Source organism: Onthophagus taurus, chromosome 2, assembly GCF_036711975.1.
Source record: "Onthophagus taurus isolate NC chromosome 2, IU_Otau_3.0, whole genome shotgun sequence".
Taxonomy (NCBI): Eukaryota; Metazoa; Arthropoda; class Insecta; order Coleoptera; family Scarabaeidae; genus Onthophagus; species Onthophagus taurus.
In genome coordinates, this window is record NC_091967.1 from 8,868,149 (window position 1) to 8,892,687 (window position 24,539).

The 24,539-nt window shown below is 32.1% G+C and overlaps 1 protein-coding gene across 3 annotated transcripts in view; it reads right to left on the reverse strand.

Annotated features, from left to right (window-relative positions):
- The window catches only part of LOC111427128 (dendritic arbor reduction protein 1-like), a 180,146-nt gene that overhangs the window by 32,119 nt on the left and 123,488 nt on the right, over nt 1-24,539 (reverse strand). Inside the window, exon 1 of one of the 3 annotated variants that reach the window (XM_023062119.2) lies at nt 5,438-5,574. The exons of 1 other annotated variant lie outside the window; for it this stretch is intronic. In XM_023062119.2, the coding sequence (XP_022917887.2) occupies nt 5,438-5,500 (63 nt within the window). In that variant the 5' untranslated portion in view covers nt 5,501-5,574. Of the gene's footprint in view, nt 1-4,937; nt 5,575-24,539 lie in introns of those variants that run through there. One more of the 3 variants, XM_023062118.2, reaches the window with a different exon arrangement.

Below are 24,539 nucleotides of genomic sequence, written 5' to 3' on the forward strand. Positions count from 1 at the left end.
GGATAATTTGAGCAACAAGATGAAATCGTTTAAATGTGGCAATTAGAAATTGTTTTTAGAAGAGTTGAATTGTCGCAATCTGTTGATTTTCTCCTTAAATAACGTGAAAAATGCAAGAACTGCTAACGTAGGATCACGCGATGAACCTTTGTAAAACGATCAAGAAATGACTGACATTTCAGTTACCCCGATAAGCGACAAATGGTGCGATCGCGCGCGAAAGTGTTAAGGACGATCGTTTAATCGCAACCTCACGTATTTTTACTCGCCGCCATAAATCTCTGAGCGAGCCGATGCTTGTTATCCTTTATGGCATGAGGATCAAAAGGTATTAATTACGGCTTGCAGTGATTCTTTCGTTATTTAATTATACCTACGATCCTCTGGAATAAAAAAGCGAAAGAAATAAGACGGCTCGGCAGTAGGCAGTAGACGGTGACATTGATCCTTTGAGAAGTTGTTAGTTTAGCCGTTAGTCACACGAACGGCGCCATCGTTGTATCCTATTAGTGTCCTTCACGGGACTAACAAACCCGGCATTGTTCGCGTGGCAGATCTAAACTGTTTCTATTTTCTTCTGGGGACATGTTTGTGACATTTTGGAGAATCTCTATTGTTACTGAGTTAGTACTCGTTACTGCTACCTACATAAATTTAACTTGTAAGGTAATGCAAAATATATTAGTTTAAAATAATCTTATTTTATTGCCTACATGTTAATTATTTTACTATAATAGCTATCCATAAAAGATGTTGAATACTAAGTAGAGTAAATAAATTATTTGTACATAAAACGTTTAATACGTGACTATGAAAAAGCTTGCTGATGTTTTCCACGCATATTCCCTTGTGGCATTAACCTCCCAAGGTGGTAAACATGCTAGGCACAGATAGTTGTCTTCAATAGTACCGTACAACTTACATTACGCTAGAACGTGACAGACATGAAATTATTCCAATGAGCGTTGGCATTCTCTGGGACTAGAAAGATTGTGTAATTACCGATGATTGAAACCGCTCGTATGGTTTCCTGTAAACTTGGAAACTTTACGGCCGGCATCGACTTTAATTGTATTTGCGCCATCCAATAACCTTTTACCACCAGAAATGTCATTGTACATATACACTTATCGTTAATTTCTCAAACGTATCTTCACTTTCGTAATAATTGTAATTATCAAGGTGTATAAGATATAATTAAATAAAACTGTGTTGTAATTTAATCATAAATTCTGCAAATAAAAATCAAATGCAATTTATATTCTATATTATACCTACTTTGAAAGTATTTTTATTCTAGATAAAATATGTTAAAACTGCATTATCTTGTTCTCGGTATTTGTATCTCTCTGCACGTTTATCAATGATGTTAAATATTAAGCCAAGGTAATTCACAAACATGTCGATAAATGCAATCGCGAGAGATAGCAAATTATCTACTTCCTAAAGATAACAATATTTGTTAGTTATTTTACATTTTTGGTTAAACAGAAAATTTAATGTTACTTAGAAAATAAGTAAAAAATTATTTCAGGAAATTATGTTGATTAACAGTCCAAAATTAAGGTTCAAATCAATTTTCCCAACAATAAAAGAAAAACTAAAAGCGATAGGAGGAAATGTTCTCTATGAAAAAATATCTAAATTTATCTATAAAACCATTAGTGAAAATTATTTTTATCCATCATTAATAATTACCAACTTGGAAAGGTTAAAATCTTAACTCTTTCAAAATTCGCGATTTCAAAGTCATAATAGCCAATAAATCGAAAACTAAAAGACATGGAGGGAAATGTCTCTAATTAAAAAATGTTGTAAATTCGCCTATAAAACAAGTAGTAATAATTATTTTTATTTATCACTAATAATTGCTAAGTTAAAAGGGTTAAAATTCTAAGATACTCAAATTTAACGTTTTTGATATAAAAATCGTTAATAAACCAAAAACTAAAAGATATAGGAAGATAAGTTTCTTACAAAAAAAGTTTTAAATTAATCCAAAAAAACATCTAGAAACTCCATTTTGTTCCATAATTAAAAATTTTTAACTGGGGAGAGAAAGAATGATAAAATTTATGAATTTGCGTTTTTTACATTAATAGCGCCAATGGATAAAAAACCAAAGTAGGTAAGAATGATTGTGCTAGACAAAAAGAAATCTAAATTCATACTCAAAATTATTAGTGAAAATTATATTCATCCATAATTAATAATTACTAACTTAGAAACGTTAATATCTTAACTTCTTCAAAATTAGCGATTTTAGTGTTATAATAGCTAATAAATCAAAAACTAAATGATACAGGAGAAAATGTTTCTAATTAAAAAAGTTGTAAATTAACCTATAAAACAAGTAGTAATAATTATTTTTATAAATTGTTGATAAATCAGTAATAATTGCTAACATAAAAGGGTTAAAATTCTAAGATACTCAAATTTAACGTTTTTGATATGAAAATCGTTAATAAACCAAAAACTAAAAGATATAGGAAGATATGTTTCTTACAAAAAAAGTTTTAAATTAATCTAAAAAAACATCTAGAAACTCCATTTTGTTCCATCATTAACAATTTCTAACTTAGGAGAGAAAGAATGGAAAAATTCATGAATTTGCGTTTTTAACATTAACAGCGCCAATAGATTAAAAACCAAAAGAGGTAAGAAGGATCATGCTAGACAAAAAAGATCTAAATCTATACTCAATATTATTAGTGAAGATTATATTTATCCATAATTAATAATTACTAACTTAGATACGTTAAAATCTTAATTTGTTCAAAATTAGCGATTTCAACGTCATGATAGCCAATAAATCAGATTCTAAAAGAGACAGAAAGAAATGTCTCTAATTAAAAAAAGTTGTAAATTCACCTATAAAATAAGCAGTAATAATTATTTTTATTTATCACTAATAATTGCTAACTTAGAAGGGTTAAACTTCTAAGATACTCAAACTTAATGTTTTTGATATGAAAATCGTTAATAAACAAAAAACTAAAAGATATAGCAAGATATGTTTCGTACAAAAAAAGTTTTAAATTAATGTAAAAAAACATCTAGAAACTCCGTTTTGTTCCTTCATTAACAATTTCTAACTTAGGAGAGAAAGAATGGGAAAATTCACGAATTTGCGTTTTTAACATTAACAGCGCCAATAGATTAAAAACCAAAAAGGTAAGAAGGATCGTACCAAACAAAAAAGAGTCTAAAACCATACTCAAAATTATTGGTGAAGATTATATTCATCCATTATTAATGATTATTAACTTAATAGGATTAATTTTTTAAAATACTCAAAATAAACAATTTTAACATCAAAATTGTTAATAAATCAAAAATGAAAGGAGTTGGGGAAATAAATTTCATACAAATATTGTTTTAAGTTGATTCTAGAAAAAAGTATTTTAATCCATCATTTAACCTAGAAGAGCTAAATTATTGAAACACTCAAACTTAACGTTTTTAACAGCAAAGTCGTTAATAAATCAAAAAACAAACGAAATATCCAATATTAATGGATAAAATATTGTAATTGAGTTGTTTAATAATTAATTTGTAGTTTTTAAGTTAACTTTAAGTCTACTTTTAGAACTTCTTATGAAAAAAAAAAGAAACGATAAACTATCACCAACAATAAATCGATTTAAATCATTGATAATTGGATACTCTTCCTGCATTCAACGAGTTTTCTTTACTTCTCTTGAGGTGCAATTAGATATCTCATTAACAAATTGCAAAAAGTTTTTCCATCAAATAAACTGTAGTTATCATGACCGTAAGTGGTTAATTTTAGATCATAAGAAAATAATGACTATCTTATAGTATATATAAAACAGATTAGATATCCCCCATTAAAATAAATCGGTACTCGTTAATGTGTTTTTCTTTCTCACCGTGTTGAAATAGACATAAAGAGACCACATTGATGTTCGAGTACTCTTTGTTATTATTGTGACAGGTGCTTTATCAATGTTTTCTTTTCGTGTTGTATTTTTCTTACGGTGTTAAGAGGTATTGAAAAGAATCGGACCTTCCGAGAAACCCCTGGTTTTACTTACGAGGTGTCACTTTTCTCGGTTTGACTCTTTAGTTGTCGATAATGGAGAGTCATTCAAGTATTACCGCAAAAGAAGGTTAAACCGATAATGACTTGAAAAGTGAAATAAGAGACTATAATGGCATAAAATTTGAGATTTAATTTAAAATTCATTAAGATGGTTTACGAAAATTTTTCGGAAGTGTTAAAATTTTACGCCTGAATAAATAAGGCACTCGAAAGGTTTCGAGTGTCTATCTCACACCACAGTGCTAAAAATCCAGTAGAAATATAAGAGAGATAACCGAAGGGATCTTAAACGATATAATATCTGAGCTTGTATTGGTTCTCACGGACCACAAAGTGCTAATTGATCCGAACTGCTTTCAGTGCTAATTTTCTCGAACAATAACTTCAAAAATACACGAGCACGCGAAGAGTTTTTCGGAGGCACAAGCCAAAAATTCGAAATTCATTTTATACACAGTATAGGTAGAATACATTTACATAGTAAAATCCATAGATTAAACAGGAAATTTAGAATTATGTTAAGGTCGATAACTCGATTTGATTACATATCAAATGAACGTTTTAATTACCCGTTTACCATTTAAATAATTTCAAATAAAACTATCTCGTACTAAATAACTTTGCAATTACGAAATCCAATAAGAGAAGTTATAAATTTATTTGCTTTGATAAAATAAAGATGAAATAAAATGTAATGTAGTAATTAATTTATAGTGAAACGATTAGGAGGACATGAAATCATAAAAAAAATGTAGGTAAGTACATAAAGGTGGTAAATTACCTATCTAAATCTAACTCAACGAAAAATAATAAAATAATAATAATAAAAGCAATTTACTTAAACGCAATAAAACCACCTTTATTTACTTACCTCGTCCAGTGAAATCATTTCAGGAGAGTAAAGGCTCGGATCACGTGTGTAGTCACTTATTCGTTCACTAGATGTCGCACACATACCGTCACTTTAAATTTTACGCACTTGTATCGATCCATTATTTTACAAATTGAAAAAGTTAAATTTCTTTTGAATACGGTTACCGCATCGTGACGACCGTGGTAAGTATTCAGGAAATTTAAATGCTGGGTTACGCGACGATATTCATGAATAAGTTTCAAATGAAATTTAAATGTTCTTGATTGAGTGAAGATTTTGGTTTATTTATCGGATCACTTCACTATATATTCTTTTAATAAATTACAACGATTTCGGTTTAAAATGATGACATAAGGGGCACATACAAAAACTTGGTTGTTGACACTTTTATATTGGAGGGTTGAGGGAGCACATCTTGGTTAAATAATTTTGTTTTTTTTTTTTGTAAGTGAAACTAATTCCTACGTGAATAATTTGGCTGACGTCGATCGACTTACTTGATGATGGTACTTGTTCGGGATCGAAACGTCGGTCGTCGCACTTACGAAGTTGATCACCATCGTAGCGCGGCTGTGTGTCTCGATCTTCGGTCGCGAGAGAACTAAACGGAGTGGTCGGTCGAACGTTCGGACGGACTGAATGTCTGGCGCAGGGCCGAGAGCTTAGTCGTCAGTCGGTCGAGCGAAGGACCGCCCGTCTGCTACAATACACCAAAACATATACCGTTCATAACCTAACAACTATACCAACTACATTCATCTATGTATACAGAACTCTTATAATAATCCATTTCAAGACCTATTCACAACTGTATTAACAAAATATGAAGGTGGTAAGACTGAATGAAGAGGTTAATCATCAATTTCCAAGAGGCCAACCTCAATTTTTACTTTCTGTTTAATTAATATTGATAATATGGATGATGTCAAGAGTTGTCATAAAAACGTAACAAATATCAAGTAAGAATTAAAAGGAATCGACATGAAAAACTTTAGGAAAGAAGAACAATTAAGCAAGTTACCAAGCCGAAGTTGCTTGCGGCCGAGGCGCTACATTGTCTTGACCACATTATGAATCACATGGTTTGTAGAGTTTTGACAGTTTTTGCTGACTAAACCTCACTTGCGCCGATACCTTATAATGATTAACATATAATTTAAATTTTCGTCAATTCAATGTAGAACCTCGGCATATCAAGAGAAACCATGAATCTACATTGTCTTAATCACGTGGTAATCCTTGTACTGCCTCGCCCACAAGCGACTTCAGCTTATCAGGAGAAACCTTAAATCTAACGAAACAAGCCGAGGTTGCTTGCGACCGAGGCACTACATTGTGTTGGCCATATTCAAAATAACATGGTTATTATTGTAAAACCTTGGTCGCATGCGACATCGGCTTAAGAGTGTTTTCCGCCAGAAAATTAACAATCACTCACAAAGAAAGGCACTGCACCAAAAGACCATGTCTCACACAAAAGTGAAACGGCTGCTGACCAAAACTTAGCCAGGTAGACTCTTATACTTTCTTTATGCATTGGTTCCTGTAATAGTGGATTAGATCAAAAATGACCAACGAAATCACTAACGAGTCTGATGACAATCCTGTAGAATATCAGCGCGTTAGAGTTTATTTATGAACTAGATATTCTGCAAGACAACTCCATTTAAAGGAGATTAATTTGGAGGGGACCAAACAGAGTGAGAAAATATTTGGTGTTTTGAAAATGCTATATGAGTAGGTAAGTAAGGTAAGCATGGTAAAAAAAGCTGCGTAAATTTAGGCTTATAGATACTCTTGAAACAGATAAGATGGAAGTAGAACCCAAGACACCGTCTAATCGTCAGGATGGATTTTACAACGATACAGAATAAGCGGAATTTTTTGTGGATCATTTGGAAACCTACTTCGCCAAAAAGAAAGAACCTTGAACAAGAAAAACATGCATCACTGCCAGAAAATTCGTGTTTATAGTCTACTGACCGGGTTATCGAACATTATGAAAATAATTCCGCTGCAGCGACTTCAAAATGAAGTCAAAGAATCCCCAAGAATCAATTTGGATTCAAGAAACGTAAGTTGTTCTGCACGTTATGAACCTCACTTGTACATTGGAACTTGATCAGAATGAAAAGCAACAAATTATTACGATACTATCCAGCATATGATGCCACTTTGGATCTACAGCAAAACAGTTCTCTCTTTTCTGGATTTCTTCTCTCAGTACCTTTGGTTTGTAATTTATTATTTCCTTTATTGTATCTACTTACTTCCTAAAAAAAACATCTACAAAACATTCAGTACAAACAAAGAAAAATATTTATTTTACCGGCAATAATTTAGTGCCAATTTCATTATCATTGACGGTGACGCTTAATTAGTAAAGTATTCGTGTAATTAACGATAATTTTAATGACACGTTAAAATCGATTCAAATTCTCACTACTTTTATCAATCCGTTTTGCATTATTAACGTTTCTGTTATTAAATTGGCAGATGTCAACTCCACTTTTATATTTAATACAAGTTCTAAAAGATAACGGTGTATTAATTAAGATGATTCTAAAATCCGCCTTATGATTTAAATTCGTTGTAATAACCGTCCAAATCGCATAATTTGATGAATTTATAGTAAATGTTCCAGAAAATGATTTTTAACAAACTAATAATTGCGTTACGTTCCGTTATAGTTCTTCGGTCCGACAGTTTCACTTCCTAAATTGGATATTATATGGGGCGGCGAGCAAGGGTATTTTTATGCCCCTTTTTTAACATCCACTTGTTAAGTATTTTGTTGTGAGTTGTTCACACGGAACAATATAAAACAATGAAGCAAAATCTTGGGTGTTATTTTTATAGTAAGATTTTCTGGTAAGAGTAATCATGTAGCCACGATTTCTGTCACCATAAGCAATATCAAAATGCTTATTAAATATCATTATGTTTCTATATATATAATTGGCAGTGTTTATTACTTAAATTTATTATATAATAAGCAATTTGCAAAGATAATGATGTATTACTATGGTACTAGTAAAATCATCTTAACATTTCCATAAAACTTTTTGAAATGCTAACTATTAACCTAATTAAATTAATGTTTATGTTAAATGAAAGTAATAAAATTTTTACTATTTCTATTTTGGATCATGATTTTTTTGTTTTTATAATTTAATCTTTACCATAGCATAATTATACTTTATCTAAGTAAATTTTATGCGATACTTGAATAAATGTTATATGATAATTATCTTTTTTTGCGGCACGAATATGAATATTACCGTATGTGTTTCTCAATGTCATGCACGTATACTCGATAAACAGTAATTCATAGCAACCATTGGTATGGTTGGCATTTTCTAATGAGAGCATTTTCAGCTTGTTAGTAAGTTGCTCATTAATTAACAGCACGCTAACCAAACGAATGCACCTACTAATACCGCCTAATTTAGAATTATCGGCTATTTTAAATTAAATAAAAGTATTTTCACCAGAAAAGTATGGTAAACATAGTTTTGCGAAGGTTAAATCCCCCTTTCAGACATTATAGAGCTGATCTCAAACTATGCCATTTCGTAATTTATACCACATACAAACAGATAAACCCAAAACGTTTCATTATTTTGCGACGTATTTGTGGTACATGTACACAAAATACACACTTTTCAACATTTTCTTTACTTAAGTAAGATAAATCTATTTGCTTACTCAAAATAACATCGATAATAAAAATATTAGCACGTATATTTTTCGATTCAACAGAGACAGCCTTGATTCATATAAGTACTGAGTTTTATATTCAAACATTCATTCATCATCACATCTATTTATAAAAAAGCAGTACAGTAAAACCTCGATATAACGGATTAATACAGGCAGGGGAATAAAAAATTATTAATTAATGCATACAAATTTGAACTGTTATCTACAACGTTATGTTTTTAATTAGTCCAATTAAATTTTAATTTTAGTCCAATGAAAAAACTACAAAAGTAGAACTAAACTTAAAGTAGAACTAAAACTAGAACTAACATTCTAGAAACATTCAGGATTCCAACGCTGAATAACAACTAAACCTAGAGCAAACACTGTAACTAGAACTAACACTAGACCTAGAACTAGGAACATTCGGATTTAGCCGCACGTCTCTCAAGACGACTAAACCCGAATGTCTCTAGTTCTAGGTCTTGTGTTAGTTCTAGTGATAGTGTAAAACTAGAACTAACACTAGACCTAGAACTAGAAAGTTCTTCTTAGTTCTCGTCTTAGACGCACGGCTAAACCCGAAACTTTTTAGTTCTAGGTCTAGTGTTAGTTCTAGTTTTAATTCAATACAAATATGCAACACAGTGATATCTAAGGTAACTAGCGCTACCTAGCACTGTCACTAGAACTAACATTTGACCACAAAATATACCACAATCTAGCGCTGAGAAATGATTCTAGTTCTAGGTCTTGTGTTAGTTCTAATAATAATGCTAGTGTAAAGCAAGAACTAACACTAGACCTAGAACTAGAAAGTTTCATAACTAAAAATTTTAAATCTGATTTTATAAGATTAAATTCCTTATATTAAAGTAATAATGAGTGGGTGGTTTATATAACGTCCCCAAGCTACAAACTTGCTTATTGCGTAATGATATATGAAACAATAGAGCATTCGTAATTTTTTAATAATGACAAGGCACGTTCAGGCTTTATTTGCACAACGACGGACTGCGTATACACGGAAAGTCACGTTAATTAAACGTTTACGACTAAAACGGTGACCCGTACACTTTCCGGTATTGGGAAAGCTTTTATGTCGCCCCGCCATGTTCTGTTCAGAACGCCCCATTTGGTACGTTTTGTGTAAATAAAAACGTGCGCCGAGGAAGTTTACATTATTACAGGACCGGCATTCACAAATATTTAACATGGAAAAGAATTGACGAAGAAATACAAAAAGAAATATTTCTTTTACCTTGATGACTTTTTATTTTATCCTAGAACGTGACCTTCCTAAAAATCAAGGTGAATTCTTGTTAAAGTAAATGAATTGATATATCTAGATAAGGTGTTGAAGTATGCATGATAGAAAAAAATATATATAACTACATATCTGCAGTTGGCAGTTGCGATCGGTGTCTTTGCTGGTTGTAAGGTTGAGTGTCGTAACCAACACCACGAGTGTAATATGCGTGCTGGCTGAAGAAACAAGCTGCGGAAACACGGAAGACGACGAAAGTGGGATAGCAAATCTACGGTTTAGATGAAATATGTTTCAACTGCAAGTTAAAGTGTGGGAAGCGTTTCGTTACGAAACGTGTCAGAAAAGGCATTTATATTTTTCTTTTTCTTATTTTATGCGTATAGTTAATTTATCCAGCTGTTTACAATCTCATTATCTTATTCCTTTCTAAACCATTCGAACAACTTGTTGTTAAGGAATACCAAAGAAGAAGACGGAAATAATATTAGTTGTGACTTTTTCACAATTTATCATTACTTACACATTTTTATTACCTCAAAAAATTTTATATAAAATAGTATAATTTACATCGTATAATTTACAACGTATCTTCTAATAAACGCAAATGTTTAAAGTCATATTATTTATATCCCACCACATATAAATGGTCGTACAAAAGGTTAACTCTATTTCACGAGCCATTAGCCGCGATTTTGAACTCACGGGGCCTTGCACCGTAACGGATAATATTCAAACGCATTTGGTCGTCTCAACTGTGTGTGTCATCTTCTGTACCGTAGTTCCTAGACCATTTAAACCGGTCACCGAGTATTTGTACGGAAACAACATCCGGTTCAAACGTTGAAATAGACGCTTTGCTTGTTAAGATTTTTATCTGAAGTATAACAAAGTTATAATTATAACAAAAAGTTATTCTTTTAGTAGAGTAAATGTTTTAAGAATGTTATTTTAATTGATTTCTTACTTAGGGTAGGAGTATGTAAATCATGTACAACTTGGCTTTTTATTGCAGATAATGTTTAATTTTAAAGAAACTTTGTCCCGCTATATCTCGTTAAGGAGACATTTGCGACCCCATGTATATTAAGACTATTCATCTTAATTTGCCATGTATTATCTACTCTAGAAGTCTGTCAGCGTTTTTTTGAATCACCCTGTATATATAGAACAATATATACAGGGTGATTCAACTGTTTCAGATATCAAAAAAGAATTGTCTTAATAAAATATCTAAAACAACTGGTTGCCATGGTTACGCATGGCTACTGCTATTTTTCTACCTCAAATGAATGGAAAATCATGAAACTTTAAGGCAATATTTCTCGAAAATTTTCTTATGCAACTAATATTAATTTTGGCTGTACCAAATTCAGAAAAAAATAGCGATGACGTCATAATTAGCTTAAAAATGGCGGAAAAAATTTAAAATCTACCAAAAAATTTAAATCCTTGGACCCATCTCAGCGATTTTTCTATAAACCGTTTTTAATTGTTTTAACGAATTTATCCGAAATATAATTTTGATTTTGAACTCTTATAAAATATCAAGAATTTTTTTCCGTATATTAAGGCTCGCCATTAGCCCACTTTTTTACTATCTGTAGCTACTCAGATAATTGGTGAGTAAGAACCACGCATGACTATACATAGCTAGTAAACAAGCTTGATCTCGTACACACGCAACCGCCTGGTTGTCATATTTTCTCAGTCCAAGGCGCCAATATGAAGTGGATTGTAAATAATATAACCAAGTTTTTGAAAAATTTTTGGACTCTGCTTTTGAAGAATTATCAGAAGCATTAAAAGCTGAAGGTCTACTTGAAGTTATAACATCTCCAAGAATTAAGGCATATATCCACGGAGTACTTTTTTGACATTGTAGGTGCCATTTTCAAGATATTTAACTGAACCAACCTTGATCTACAACCAGCCATGTTATAAACTCTTCTGTTCTGTAGCTAGGTTGCTCACCGTGAGTAGTAAAGTTGATCGGTCTTCAACTTTACTTGCTCACATATATACTAGCAGTTACCAGAACCCCCCGTACACGCTACCATAATTACATAGCGCAATTTTACTAGTAATTAGCAAAAAAACACTTATTGACCCTTAAAAATACATGAACCTTATTTTAGAAGCGCTTTCCTTATTAGAGAAGATCTGACACTGCATTGTAGAAGCTCTTATTAGTGTCAAAATCGGTTTTAAAATGAATCAACTAATTCGTTAACGACGTTGTGTATAAATATTAGAAATTGTCGCGTAACAGAATTATTGTCGACAAGGTGACATCTTGTGCTGGTTTTATACAGCTTGACTAATGGTCAAAAGGAGCCGTAATGTCGTAGTTGTCGTACGAGTCACAAAAAGGCACTATGGTTAACGCGACGGTGGTCAAGCGGAAACGATCGTTCCGCCACGGACGGTTTGAATCTTCTTTTGGCTCACGGTAATTGGTTAACGACGTCTCTCGTCGCCTTCCTTTATGTGGAACAACGATTTTTTGAAATTGTCTCGTGCTGCAACTCATTACACCATTTATAATTATTAAAAGAAAAAGCAAATCCACTTACCTCATCTTTTTTTAATTATTAGTGATTCGATGTACAGTTTTGTAAAAGCTCTCTAATATAACAGATGTTTAACATTTGTTATTTTATTTTATAGATTTTAAACTGGTTGTTTTTATATGTATTTTACTGATTGGTATCGAGTTAATTAGTTGCAAACAAATATCTTTCAAAAATGATGTACCGCAAATCCTACCTAATTGGATATATTAAACTTGATCTAAAGCCATTACTAAACAGGACACGATAGGCTGTGTTCGCATGATTAGAATGTGAAAGTTCTGGGTGAAACCAATAAGGTCTTTTTAGTAATATTATTAGTATCTTACGATAATCTTATTTTTTAACGTGCGGAGAAAGTTTGGATTACCTTGAATAAACCGTTTCTTAAAACAATTTTTTAATCGAATTGCAAAAAATGTAGTTCATCGTTGGGTTACGGCAATTAGTTAAAATTAACCATTATTGTTGTTAATTTTATATCTCGCAACACATCTAACCTTGTCCTCACTATCTCGCTCTCCAAGAATTGAATAAAAATTAAGAAGTCGACGTTACGGCAACGACGACGTCAATTACCCAAGTCTAGGTCGGCCGAGTATGCTACCTTCAACGTTTCATACATAACGAAATCTAGATTTCATTGTCCGCCGCATAAGAAATAACCGAAATTGCTCCGTTGGGATATTGGCTCAAAAGTTCAACGATTTTTCAACGGTTACAACCGCAAGAATGAGACGATTGCGTAAGGTTACTAAAACGTTTCAAAGGCCGCGATAATTATTCGAGTCAATAATGGCGGTGTGTTGATAAATCTGAACGTACTGAATAAAAATTGATACAATGGACCATTCACACCGGCATCACCAATTTCACTGTAAACATGTAAGACTAAATTATTAAGTCTTACGTGAGCGGTAAAGGCAAGCTTTCGAATTCAAGGATGGAGTTTTTTTTAAATCATTTTGTTATTGTTAAATCTTAAACTATTTAAGATTTAGTCCTATTCTATAAATGTCGATGTATAACGCGGTTTTCCTTATGACTTATACCAAAAAGAATTATTTCCGGGTTACCTGTATATGTTATTGTTAACGATCTTTTGATGTTTTACGACAACCTCGATTCCATACATAGAATAATAGAATATCTCTTTCAACATTCACCTAACTTTGGTATAGTTTCCCTTTTACCTTATCTCAATAGTACCTTGACGTCAACTAGTGATTAATTGTATTTGAAATATTTATATTTATTTTTTAAAATCCGTTAAATACATTTATTTACTTCAAACATTTTCTAAGACATTTATCGAAAATTTAAGAATTAAAAAATTAATAAAAATGTTTCAAGGATACCAGAAAATAGGAAAAGCTACTAATCGATTGGAAATAGCGTTATGTTAGTAGCGAAAGGCAGAAAAACGTTAATATGGCTAAGGGGATGTGTCCAGAAAATTTAAAGGATATGAGAAAAACTGATTGGTGTGAATCAATATGGTTCTATTCGATTAAAAATATCTTTAAGATACTTAAGGAAGATGAAAGAGTTAAAATATTGATTAAGATGTTCTTTGAAAGTGTTTCAAGGAAACTTGGAAATAGAAATAGCTTCATGGTGTGTGTCAAAATGGTACTAATCGATTGGGGATGTTTTCCAGAAAATTCAAAGATATTGGGAGATGAGAAGACCTGATTGGTGTGAATCAAAATGGTTCTAAACGATTACAATTTTTTCTAACATAATTAACAAAGATAAAAGAGTTGAAAAATTGATTAAAATACTTTTTGAAAGTGTTTCAAGGATTCCTGAAAATAGAAATAGCTTATTAGTGTGTGTTAAAATGGTATATATGTAAATATTTTCAATATGGTTTGTCTTAGAAAGATAAAATTTGGCAAATAATGCAATGTTATCATGACAAATCGTTTAAGATCACTTTTGAACGTATGTATCGTTTTAGAGTTATTCACAAAAAGTTAGTAAAGCAATTTGTTAAATTAATGGTCATCAATAAAATGTATTTTTTCTAAATACGCAGTATTAATGGTATATTTTTCCATCATAGTATGCCAAAACTGTACTCCCAACGGATAATCAGCAATTTTTAATTCTTCTAATGCCGACCAGTGGTATGGATACAACTGCTGTTCGTATGGAACACGCCGATGGATATTTGGATATTCCGAATTGTCCGAACTGTTGATATCATCAGTTATTTGCAATATCATCTCACCACTGCGTTAGCATTGCCTAAACACTCCTAAACACTACAACTATAATTATTTGTCATTTAAAGCAACTATTACCGACTGACGAATGTTGGGTAATGATTTGACAGTTGCTTTACTGCTCCAATTACAGTTTGTTTTCATATGTACCTACGATTAATAAAAACAAATCGTAATCGAGGTTGTACTTTTTGCCGAGTAACTCGAAAACGATTCGTCTAATCAAAAATTTGTAAGAGTGAAAATAATTTTATAATGAAATAGGCTTTGAGAATTAGTTCTAAAATTTAAAGGTTTATGACATGATTAAAAATTTTTAAGGAAATAATCTTTGTGAACACCTGTGTAGCATTGATTCCGTGGTTGCATATTTTCAAATGTGAACCTAAACGATTTTTCATGATAAAATTGCACTGTTTACCAAATTTTATTTTTCTAAGACAAACTATATGGAAAATATTTAAGAAAATGTTTAAAAATTTCTTAACTTTGAAAGCCCATATCTTAGATTATGCCACGACTTACGAGAACACCCTGTATAATAATTAAAACTAGAACTAACACTAGACCTAGAACTAGAAAGTTTCGGGTTAAGCCGTGCGTCTGAAGTGTTAGTTCTAGTTTTAGTTCAATAAAAATATACAACAATCTATCTTAATGGCACTTTGACGCCAATTATTGATAATGTACTTAAATTATTTATAAAAAATTGTATTTATGTAAAATTTGTTGATTCCGATTACTAGATGAGTTACCGTATCAGAATTTGTATTTCTTCAAATAAATCATAGATTGTTTTAAGTTATAGTTGGCGTGCGGTGTATAATTTTTGGGTAGCCGAAGATTGATCGTCCGTTGGTTACAAGTCCGCCTTAACTTTCACTTTTTAATAGTTCGCTACGATTATTAATTATAGATAACTAATTATAAACCACCGTCCATCGGTTCCAAGTCAAAACGATCGTATTCGTGGTTACATTCCATCATTACATACATAGACAATAGAATGGAAAATCAAACGATGTTATTTCCTAACGGATCTTAACGTATAATCAAGATTGCTATCTTGCAAACTTATTAATGTTATGTGTCAGTTGTATAAATATCAATCTATAGACAATTATTAAAGATGCGTTAATTACTTGTCATGCAATATAAATTGCCTACGTTTACCAATCGGCTTCTTTATAAGGATCCATGGAATTTTTACCTTATTTGATGAAAATGAGTTTAAGTGAAAACAAAACGTAACAATTTACCACAGAAAATCGTAACAAGTTACGGAACGTCGTGAAAGCTCACAACCCGTTATTATTACTCAGAAACGACTTTCACACACAAACGACACCCCATCAACTACGTAATTATTTAATAACAGAATTTTTCCGTTTCTCGGTTCTTCGTTCAGCTAATGGGTCGCTGAAACGAACGTTTTATCGCGTAATTTGCAACACGTGTCTTCGTCACGCTACCTGTCTAAGTAAATATACAACCAGGTTTATATATACCTCGTTTCGACGTCTCGTCTGGGTGGAGGTGAGAAACTACGAAAATTTGATTTTTGTATCTAATACAAGTGTATCCGTTGTAATACTTTGATGTAATATTAATAAAAATCGATGATTTAATCGAATCCTTTCATTTTAAAATACCCGATCCCAACTTTGTATTGATTAGAGTTGTTTTCGTCGTATGCGCAGCCCGATTCGAATTACATCCCACTTTCTTTTCGATGTCGAATATATTGCCGTTGTCATTTCACCGCGGACTCCAACTTCCAATTAGCATAATTTTCAAATGAGCTAATTGGTTCGACTCACGTGCAGCTCCCGAAGCCGCTCTCGGCTAATGTTATTAATTATAGGCGTGTAGCGATGAGTTTATGTGCGATGTAATTGTCTACGGCAGTTGTGTGCTCATATATTTTGTGGTCAAGCAAAAAAAAAAAGATTTAATCACACGGTTCATCGTTTTTAAATTTTTTTCTTTAATAACATTCGTGTCGATCAAATTAACATAATTATATCGGTTTTAATTAGTATTTATAAAAAAATTTTGATTCGTCGATCCAATCAGAAAGATTTTGAAAAGGTAAATCCTCGAACGGTATTTTTTAGTGAAAATGGCTCAACGTGGTGGTTTTACTTTATGTAAAGTTGCACGCGAACCAGCAATCTTAATCTGTCTGCCGTGAGGGCTGCAAACGAACGCCACTTTAATGAAATTAAAATTCATTTATTCCGGAACATTATCGGTAGCTCGGGACAAAATTCTTAGAAGGTCGCATTAGCTAATTAACTTAAGTTTGGCGCCCGAAAGAGCGACCGCAGTCGACCTCTTTTTTGAACCTCCGATCCTTTACGAAGTGAGCGATAATTAAAAATGATAACGGGTAAAAGCTTAATTTAGTCTCGGTAATCTTCTCTGGGAAAATATTTCTGAGAATGATCTCATTTTTTCCTTTATAAATTCTTATTAATAATTTTTATGAACTTTAATTACACGTAAGTAGCCATTTTTATATCAGAATATATATCTTATTATACATTATATTATCATACATACTATTTTATAGCACGTTTTGTTTGTAAGACAGCCTCGTGAATCAAAGTAGCGTTAAAACCTAACGTTAAACCTAAATCATTAACCCTTATTATAGTGTTTTGAAAGTGTGCAATATCATAAAATGTAGAAAGTTGGTTGGTGGGTATGAAAATGCTTCAAGTTGATTGAAAATATCTTCAAAGTACTTGATAAATACTAGAAAAGTTGATAAAATTAATATGAGATACTTTCCAGAAGATTCAAAGATTTTGGAATATGGGACAAGCTGATGAATGTGAATCAAAATGGTTCTAATTGATAAAGAACCTCCCTAAAATACTTAACGAAGGTGAAAGAACAAAAAAGTTAATTAAGATATTTTTTTAAAGTGTTTCAAGGTTGTCAAAAAAAGGAAAATGGTTCTAGGTGTATATCATAATGGAAATAATCGATTGGACTCATCTTTACAGGGTGTCACAAAAATCTGGGAGCCTTATTTTGCAATGTTGTAACTTTGTTCGTTAACTTAGATCGTACCACGATTTTGAGGCACCATCCATCGTTATCGAAACTAGTAGCATCGAATATCATCCTAGAAGTGGAAGACCACGGACTACCGTGATTTCCGCCATGGTCAAGCGTGTCCAGGATAAGGTTCGCCAGAATTTCAAGAGGAGTCTCAGAAAAATGTCTAAGGATCTGAATATGTGAATATGAATGAATGAAATGCTTCCTTGGACCCACTCAACTGTATTTTGAAACTGCTTCAAGGATATCAGAAAATAGAAATAGCTTCTTGGTGTGTTTCAAAATAGTACTAAACGAGGAGAAACATATTTAGATAATATATATAAGACTAGACAACATTTTCAATTTGATTAGAATTACATTATAATGTGTCAATAACAATAATTTCTTATTTAATAAATTTTATTTCATGTTAGTATAATTAACCTTGATAAACATGAGCTTATACCAATGAAACTTAATTGATTTTAAAAACTGTTTCAAGTTGATTAATGATCCTCACCTTATCCCATAGCTCGTAAAGGCGTATTACAGAGAGACAAAGCACTGATTTACATTGCGAACCCAATTCGCGTAATTATATGGTCATAGCTTTGCCGACGTACACAGTTAATGCTCCGTCATTTCAACTTAATGGAATTTTTTTACATCCCTTAATGAATTTTTTTACTTCGGTATCAAGTTTACCGTTAATAATTTAATAGCGAGCGATATTTTGAATATTAAAGCTGATAATATGTCGGTCAGGAATCTTATTAATCCTTACACTTTTTTATTATTCATATTTATAACTTTAATAAACCTAGTTAAATATAATTGCTTATAGCTGTTCAGAAAGAACCTTGCCGAGGAAATTTATGGAGTGCAGAAATGCGTGTCCTTCGTATCTTAAACGCCGATCTTATACGGCAAACGTACAAACTTGTTTGTGCAGCACAATTCATTTGGATAATTCCGATTAAATACCGAGATAGATGCCTGTAATATCGGCGTCTAGATCTCTCGGTAGTCAGTATAGAACGTCGTCGAGATCTCATTCTCAATGGCAATAATAACAAAACGTGCGCATACCGATTAGGTTAACTAATAATCGAATTCTATAAATAAACACCTAACAAATACACACCAGTTATCGTTCTCTACGTTACCTTGGTTTTCACGCCGGAATGAGGGCGGAAACGGATGATTGCCTACTTGAAATAAAATACCAATTATTAGCGACCAAGACGCAGAACGAGAGAAAGTTTAAAAAATGTACTCGATGACGGTTATTTATGAGTTGATGTGGAGAGATTTAATTGAATTTTCTTGTTTAACACTTTATAATATTTTATAATATTTCGTAGTTTTATTATTTTATGGATTCATCAAAAATGAAACACCATGACTCTTTCCATGTTAATAGATAAACTCGGGGTATTTCACGAGTTATCCTTCCTCGAATCTTTACGATATATAAATCAAGGACGCTAATTCTACTTTTAATTGCTACTCAGCACTAATACTAGACTTAGAATTCGGGTTTAGCCGCACATCTCTTAAGACGGCTAAACTCGAATGATTGTAGTTCTAGGTCTAGTGTTAGATCTAATGGCTGATGTTTTCATCGAACTAAAACTACGGAGAAAATGTATTTTATTTCATAATGATATCTCGATTCGTTCTAGTAAAATTAGTAGTAAAATGACGTAAGTTTTATTTGAAATGTTTCGAGAAAACGAGTAATTTTTTTTATGGAAAGGTTGAGTTTTAAAACCAAAAAAACGATTTAAAACCGCTTTGCCCCGTCGTCTTTACATTTTTTGTTGATTCACCTCCAGTATTCCTTCCTCACACAATAAATTAAGGAGGGGATGTTTGGAATTTGACGCATTTTAGTTGATGTGCGGACATTTAAGGGTGATAAAGCAGTTTAGAAAAATAAAACTTATTACTTGAATTAAGTGATAAATACGTGCTATATTTATGCTAAGTGTTAGGTGATATTAGTGATGTGATATAGTTGAGATCATAGGATTGCTATTTTATGGATGTTAAAAGGTATCGTATTAATTCATTTTTTTTGTCACAATAAATTAATTTATCTTTTCTTTCCAGCTGAGGTTCGAAGTAAAATCCAAGGGAAACAACACCTTTTACCAAAATATATCGGGATAATTCGCGATTTGAACGATGTAATGCTGCCAGATAAAAATCGTTTCAACGCTACTCATTGGATTTGTGCTTGAAAAACGGTACCATTCAATAAATTTTTGCATTTTGTGGTTGAAAAATTATAAAGCTGTAATTATTAACATTGTCAAAACATGAAATAATTTGAAATTGAGTGTGAACTACTCCAGATAATACTAGCATAATCTAATTCAAGCTTTTTAAGGGGGGAATCTCCTTTTTTGTATCAAATAAAATGATTTCTTTGGGAATTTTTTGCTGCCAGATTATATGGTATTTCAATTTAATCTTTTGCATATGTTTTGTTGCAATTGTTTATAGAAAATAATCTTTACATTGTCTCTCAACCAAGTTGGTGCGTGGATTGTCTAAGTTGCTGGTTGACACAATATCTATCCTTGAAATGATCTGAAACTCAAAAATCAAATGATGTTCTTTTCTGTGTACTTGTGATTATCGTTTGAACTAGAACTTAGCAAAAAAACATTATTGGCAAAATGGCGCCTAGTCAAATTAAGATAATTGATTTTGTTCTTGAAATTGATAAGTTTATTGCAAAAAAAACATATACAGGGTGTATCTGAATGACTGCAACAAACTTCAAGGGGTGATTCTTTAGTGAATTTTAAGGGTACTTTGATATATGAACCATGGGTGACTTCGGCTCCCCTAAGGAGCTACAGCCCTACAAAAATGGCGGAAAATTTTGGTTTAATTTCTTTTTCTCAAAAACCATAAACGCTAGGAAAATGAAATTTGGGGAATATGTTTAACTCATAATAGGGCACGTTTTGATCCTATTTGTACTTTCAACCTACCCTTCTAAATTACTAAACGTAACCACCCCCTTTACATTTTTGCTAATATCTTTTTTATGCAGATGATAAATACATTAAAAAAAATTACCTAGGTAGATGAAAGTATCCTAAAACTTTTTTGTCTCTCTAAAATTTTTCCAAAAACGACTAATTTTTGAGAAAAAAAAATAAAGCAAATACTGCACGTTAAACATCGGGGTTGTCGATCAAAAGTTGGAATGAATTTTTAATGAAATAATCTTAGTAGGCTCTGTAATCTTTGTCAGAAATATTTTTGACGTTTAAATGTCAGTGTTTTTCTTACTATTATTATTGTTTTTCAAATTAATTTTTAAATAAAGTTCTATCGCATTTACGCTTGTTCACTCGACGTTTCAAAATTTCAAATAAAACAATAATAATAGTACGAAAACCACTGACATTTAAACGTCAAAAATATTTCTGACAAAGATTGCAAAGCCTACTAAGATTTTTTCATTAAAAATTCATTCCAACTTTCGATTAACAACCCACAGCTTAACAGTTAGTGTTTGCTTAATTATTTTTTTTCTCAGAAATTATTAATTTTTCGAAGAACATCAGAGAGACAAAATAGTTTTAGAATAGTATTATCTATCTAACTGAAATTTTTCCAATGTATTTATCATATTCATACAAAAAATCTAGACATAAATTGAACGGGGGTGGTTACGTTTAGTAGTTTAGAAGTAAACATATTCCCCAAATTTCATTTTCCTAGCGTTTATGGTTTTTGAGAAAAAAAAAATAAACCAAAATTTTTGCGCCATTTTTGGAGGGGTGTAGCTCTTGAAGGGAGCCGAAGTCGCCCATAGTTCATATATCAAAGTACCCTTAAAATTCACTAAAGAATCACCCCTTGAAGTTTGTTGCAGTCATTCAGATACAGCCTGTATATCGTATCAGTTTCTCTGTAGGTCATACGATAGAAAGATGCCATTTGAAAGTGCAGTTCAAATTTCAAGTCTATATATTTCAAAGAAGACTTGAACGAGATATCAAGTGTGCTATATTTTTGGAAAGGAAATTTTATGCTCTCGTCGAATTTGCAAAAATATATAGGGTGTTCCATTTAAAAAAATCATTTTTATGTCAATAACCACTAAAATATTGCTTTGAGGAAAAGCTAACTCGAATTCTACATAAAAAGTTGCTTTGGAAATGTTTTCACAAAAAGGGAGATTTATCAATAAGAAAAAAGTTATGACGATTTTTCGAAAATGCAGTTTATTGAAAAACATCCTGTATCTCTGAAACCGTAAAAAATATCGATATGCGGTTTTCGCCATTAAGTTTTTTATAAAAATCGAGCCTCAGACACTGATATCATTTTTTCTCTATCTCTTATAGAAAGAGGATTTGGCCCTGTACATATAAATAGAATAATCATGCAAAATATCTAATATAATATCATCAACATATCTAATTGGGGGCTAGAAAAATGGGAGCTAACTTCGCATAGGTGATTTCGTTGTACTTTGTTGTAGTCAACAGAGTAATAAGAATTTTCCTCCAGGAGATTTTACATTGTGAATAAATACAACGTGTAGCCACTCTAGTTATTACACGCTGAATCCTTGCTTAGATCTATCCTTGTAGTATAATAATGGTAATGGTTGGATTATCGGATCAAACCGCCCGCAATACGTGTGTAATTTCATTACGGTCGTATGTGTTTACAGATTTTTTTTGACGTATTAACGACACGCTCGATTGACCGTTAGACGGTTCGCTCTCGAATCATATGTCAAGGATACGTTGTAGTGTTAGGGGAGCCTCGGTGTGCGTTTTATTGTGTTTGCCCGGCGATGCAAGACGCGCCAACGTTGTAACGTTAATCGAAATACGCTTAACACCGTTACGTACGACTATACTTTGCGGTTATGACTTTTTAGTGGCGTTGCCGCCAAGGCGCATGGTGGCCAATTTGTGGTCTCAAACATTGCAAACCTTTCTTATGCATGCGAGAGCCCCTTTCTGATAATAACCATGAGTTGCCTTGAATCTGTTAAAAATATGTAATTTTCAATTTTTATTTACCGCAAATTAACCCCATATATTTATGTAAGTAGATTTAAAATGAATTAAATTATATCTTCAACAAATTAATAAAATCATGTAATTCAAGGTTAAAAGTGACAATATAACGACCTTAATTGAAATCACGACGTAATCGCGAGATTGATTAACTGTTAATAATTTCTTTCAAGTTGGTGTGATCCAAGTCGTGCTTTATACCAACCCGTTTCGTGATGACTCTAGAACAGTACGCCTACCTAATAGAACCGTATTACAGGTATGATGGACTTTTCAAGTTGCCATAGGTTGGCTGTAATTATCACGTATCGAAACCGTAATAAGTGGGAATGTCCAAGCGGTTAGAATTAAACGTCGAGGATGTAGCATTAAACGATACAATCGCAAAAGTCTTTAAGTCGAGAATGTTAAGGATTAAGGAAGGATATAAATCTTATCTTGGATATGACGTTTACTTACACGATTCGCGCCAAAGTTAAAGATTTAGATGAGAACGGTATATTATTAAATTTTAATGAGATGATATGGAAATTACGTACATATTCGTAATTTAATTTTTTTTTGTATACCTTGAATAACATAAAATTTTTCAATGGAATTTTTTAATGAACGTGATTTTAGTACCAAGGTTACTTCAAAAAAATAAATAAACGAGCTGATTTCTAAGAATTTCACTGTGTTTATACAAACCGATTTTTTTACTCTAAAAATTTACCGTTTTTAGAATTTAAGTAAAGTAACACTTTGTTATTAAGTCATAACTAATTTATTTAAATTTTAACGTTATCCTTTCGCGTAGAAGATTCATGAATGAACCACCATCCACTCGCACGCCCATAAATTTGAATGTTCAATAACACTACACAGCCTTTCATCTTTGCTAAGCGACCATACACATCAGTGAACGTTTTTGTACTTTAACTGTGCGCGTGATATTTTTAACCATCCACTCGCTATTTATGCGTAGATGGTGCTAGTAAATATGAAGATAACGTTCCCTGTCAGGTGCAACGGACGGCACCGTTTCGTATGAAAAGTCGCTTACTGGAAGCGTATTTTTTTTTCTGTAGAAATTTCACATCGCGTCCTCTTTAATATGCAAGAACGCGTGTATTTTTCTCCTTTTTTATCCTCTGGAATGCTTTTGGATGATTTATATTCTTGGTTTTCACGCTTAAACAAGTAGCACGTTCACCCTTTACAAATATTATCATAAAGTTAATTATGTGTAAAGATCGTGATGTGTTTTTGCAAATAATATGGGAACTTTAAAAAAAGTTATCCAACAAACTTTTTTTTAATACATACTTCGATGTCTTAAAACTGAATTAGCCAAAGCCTATTAAATCAAAATCAAGTCAGACTTGGACAATCATACTTAGACAACGTGGTGTTAACTACTAAATTAGGCCAGAAATGTTATCCACTTTAAAGAAGTGTTTATGTTAAGCAAACATGAGGTCAGGAGGAGAGAGAAGGATTAGTTGGCGACAGGAATTGTGTTTGATTATGATGGGGTGCTACTTGGGTAGAGAAGAAAAAGTTGAAGAAAGCAGCATGCTGAAAGGCAGGTCAGTTATTTTATACATGGTGATTATAAGGAATGCAAATTCTTCTCAATTCTTCAGTAATAGAATCAGCAACAATTACTACTACATAATTTTTACTGCCCACATTGAGTTTTGAAAACTTTTGGACATAGTCTTAAG